This window comes from Arachis duranensis, chromosome 8 (assembly GCF_000817695.3).
Source record: "Arachis duranensis cultivar V14167 chromosome 8, aradu.V14167.gnm2.J7QH, whole genome shotgun sequence".
In the NCBI taxonomy this organism is placed as follows: domain Eukaryota; kingdom Viridiplantae; phylum Streptophyta; class Magnoliopsida; order Fabales; family Fabaceae; genus Arachis; species Arachis duranensis.
The window spans coordinates 18,134,981-18,138,879 of record NC_029779.3 but is presented as its reverse complement, the minus strand read 5'-3'; the positions used below and the strand labels follow the sequence as shown (position 1 = coordinate 18,138,879).

Below are 3,899 nucleotides of genomic sequence, written 5' to 3'. Positions count from 1 at the left end.
AAGAAGGAATAGCAATAAACGGTGCGAGGACAAAAAATGGTGGCATTATTAGGAATTTGGCCTGTGGTTGAAAGCAGAAGGCAAAGGAAAAGCCATGTGTGTTGTCGTTTAGCAATTAGGGAAACGAAAGATGCCAGAAAAGCATATGTGGCAGTACAAGACAACTAAGACACCTTTTATTTGTTTGTGTCTGGTTGTGGCATTTCGGAAAAGACAATCCCTCATCACTCGCTATTCCCCAATCCCACCCTTCTGCCCCCTTTCGGCAACTTCTTCATCTTCCGGTCTTCCCTCACCCACCACCACCACTATCACCACCACCCATCTCATTAGATCCAACAACACCAACAGCCATATATAATAATAATAATAATTTGATCGCTTTTACTTTTATATTCATCGAATTCAAAGTACATATAATACAATACTTGAAGCATTTTCTTCTCCTCAATTTACAAATAAGAAACCAGATCTAGCAATACTAAAATACAAAACTTGCGTCACATTTAGTTAAGAGAAAGAAAGAAATAAAAATATTCTCTAAGACATAACAATAAGGGAAGAAGAAGAAGGTCCATTAGACGTGGGAGAGAAGAGAATAAAGAAGATTCATCTGGTTCGGTTGTTGAAATTAGACATCTTCTCGTAGAAGCGAATGGATAAGAGGGAGAGGGAGAGGTGTACGGCGTCTTTACCCAAACGAGGAGGCAGGGGCTTCGGCCGAGGAGCCACCGGCGCCTGAGAGATGGGACCCCAAACGGAGGAGGAAGTGGGAGATGACGTTGACGATGACGATGAAGAAGAGTATGGCTTAGAGAGAGGCCTTAGGTAAAGGGAGTGGAGACGACGGAAACCGCCGAGGGCAAGGACGACGGATCGGAGCTGTTCCTCGCCGCAGCCGGTGTTTGCCCACTGTTTGGTGCAGATCAGCTCCCAAAGCCTCTCATCCTGTGCAGTTTTGTGCCACTGCTTGTTAACGCAGCTAGCCATAGCCAGCGTCCTCGCGTCCGCGTGCTTCAGCACCTCGAACAGCACGTTGTCATCGAAATACCGCATCCCCCGGAGGACACAATTCTCTTCGGCGTCGGCATCGCCGTCCACCTTAACCTTCTTCATCTTGAGGAGGTCGTCGTTGCCGTCGCCGTCGCGGGAGATCGGACGCTTCATGGCGAAAACAGTTGAACAAGGGGGTGTGTTGGTGTACCCTATTATATATATAGAAAAGTTAGGATCAGAGAGAAAGATGGAAATTGTTGTGATTAAATGAAGGAATTTGGGTTTGGGTTTAGGGTTAAGGAGGAGTAGGGGGAGGTGAAGTAAAGGTGAAAGGGGGTTAGGGGGTGCACCTGTTTTTGATGGTTTTCGAAGACGACAAGCAGAGAAATGAATGCTCTTCAATTCTTTTTTCTGTGATTGACGATTTTGTCCTCATCCTCCTGTTCTTGTCTTCCTACTCATATACTCTTTTCTTTTTTGGAGGGTTACCGGGAAATGGGGGATGCTCATGGTGGGGTGGGTAAGGTACTAAGGCAATGGGGTAAATTTATCTTTAGTATTATTTTTCCACCACCATCACCAGATACTTCAAATTCGCTTTCCTTTCTAAGAATTTTAAGGGTAAATAACGAGTTGATACTCATTTTATCCCTTAAAATTTTCGACTGACCTCAATTTCGATTTTTAAATTTATAATTATCCAATTAAAATTCTCAAATATTGAATCGTGTCTTACATTTGTCTCTGTCGTTAGTTTCGTTAACGAAAATTTGATATGGCACGTTAAGTTGACACGTAAAAATTTTTAAAACGATGCTGTTTTATGTTCCCTCCCAGTTTTCACTTAATGTAACGTCATTTAAGGACTTCGTTGGATTAAAAAAATTAAGTCACTTAATAAAGACACAGACGTAACTTGACCCTTCTTCTTCTTTCTTTTTTTTTCTATTCTTCTTCTCCACGTTTTTATTCTTCTCGCATGCTTGACTATGAAAAAGGAGAATCAGAGTAACATTGATAGTGTATTGGATTGCTGGGTGAAATTGCTGAAGAACTAGCATTGCTGGGGAAAGAAACGACAAAGATCAGGTTAGGAAATGAAGTTTTATTTTTTTCACAAATTTCTTAATATTCTGTTCTTGGCTTTTGTTTCGATTTTTGTATTGCATTGTTATTGTCGAAGCAAGGTGCTGGTTATATTTAGGGCATTGGAATTTTTTGCATGTGAATGATGCTAAGGTTTTTTTTTCTTGCTGAAGAAGATAATGCCAATTTTATCTCTTGGTATCTGTGGATAAATGTTATTATGCGTGTGTTGTTGCTTGTGTTTAAAAAATTTGTTGTTTAAAAATGAATGATGAACTATTGTCCTATTTAGAATTTGAAGTCAGTGAAGTCAGTATGCTTTTGGTGTAGTGCATGTGTACGTTGAGCATGGAAATTCTAAACATGAAGGTGATGAGGTTCCACAACTGGTTTCTATGACCTCCAATCCAAAAACCCCTATATCTGACACCACCTCGAATCCATCTTTATGTATTCCAAACACACCCTTTGAACAAAATATAACCACATTCCCTAAAGCACACTCTGCACTCCCAGACTAACTAAACTCTTCATCTCCAACTTATTCCCATTCTAAATCTCAAACTCAACCTACCTCAAATCATCCAGCCCAATCCACCTCTGAACCTGCAGCCCAACTCAACTATTCACCTGCAGTCTAGCCCATCTCAGATCTTACACCCCAATCTACCACCTCCACACCTCCACACCTTAGATCTGTTGGGACATATTTTAAATTTAAGGGATCAGATAGAGTCATAAGTTTATTTGGGGGGTTTAATTAGGGCTCGATAATAGTAATTGCTAGCTGTGCTGCATATTATGGCAGGAGTTAATTCCAACAGTCCGTGAAAGTGATGCTTGGAGTGCACCATAGGTTTTGTGTGTGGCACTTGTGGAAGAATTTTAACAAGCAATGGAAAGAGCAAGAGTTAAGAACCATTAAGTGGGTGACCCTGTTCCAACAATTGATGTTGCCACTTCTGCAGCTCCAACAATAGCTAATGCTCCTTCGGAGATTGTGCTATCATAGACACCTTTTTCACAACCAGATAATGGAGATCAGGAACAAATAAGAATCCAATATGTCCTATTATTTCTGTTTATTAATGTTTATGTGTGTTCAAATATTTGACTATTTTGTTAAAAAAATTTTAGATGTATTTTGTTCATGACTTTCTGAAAATTTGTTCAGTTATTGGCTTCACTAAATGTAGACACTTTATTTCAGGTTTATGAATCGTACCAATATGTTTAATTCTTAGCTTTACTTCTTCATTATTGCAACATTACATATGTACGAGAGGAGCTAACACCATGCTTCTTTTTCATGGAAATTTGAAAAAAATGCTTTCATTCATCCTGAGAGTACACACCTTCAGGTCCACACTTTTAATCAAAATTTAATCATACTTACACCATACATAACAGTCACAAACACACCTAAACAAATAACCAAACTTAGAATACTAATTCATATTTTTAAACACCTAATTTTAACTTCCATTGAAGTAATTGTCCATGCTAAATTCATCTTTCAACTATCATCACTGCTTGTAGGTTGTGTTTTGCCCACTAAGTTTTGTTCTTCTTCACTGTCTGTCCACATAAAGAAACCAAACCACATCCTCCCAGAACTCTGCCAATTTCACATCAACCAACAAAAAGAAAAAATTTTAAGATTACTTATCAAACTCAAATACCAGTAGCAACACATTGAAGAAGAAGAAGAATACGACATTGAGAACTCACATTATAATTTGGATACCCATAAAAGGGTCTCTCAGGATTGGCATTCATCCCAGACCATCGAAGCATTGGACACATTCCACAACCAC

The 3,899-nt window shown here is 39.3% G+C and overlaps 1 protein-coding gene across 1 annotated transcript; it reads right to left on the bottom strand.

Annotated features, from left to right (window-relative positions):
- Window positions 1-358: 358 nt before the first annotated feature.
- LOC107461239 (F-box protein GID2) lies at window positions 359-1,478 on the bottom strand. The gene is made up of 2 exons (XM_021129019.2): window positions 1,347-1,478; window positions 359-1,205 (listed from the first exon to the last, which is right to left on the bottom strand). The coding sequence occupies exon 2, from the start codon at window positions 1,165-1,167 to the stop codon at window positions 610-612; it is 558 nt and encodes a 185-aa protein (XP_020984678.1). The 5' UTR covers window positions 1,168-1,205; window positions 1,347-1,478; the 3' UTR covers window positions 359-609.
- Between the last annotated feature and the right edge of the window lie 2,421 nt (window positions 1,479-3,899).

Excerpts from the sequence above, each read along its gene's own strand:
- LOC107461239 (XM_021129019.2), bottom strand. The coding sequence starts at position 1,167 with ATGAAGCGTCCGATCTCCCGCGACGGCGACGGCAACGACGACCTCCTC.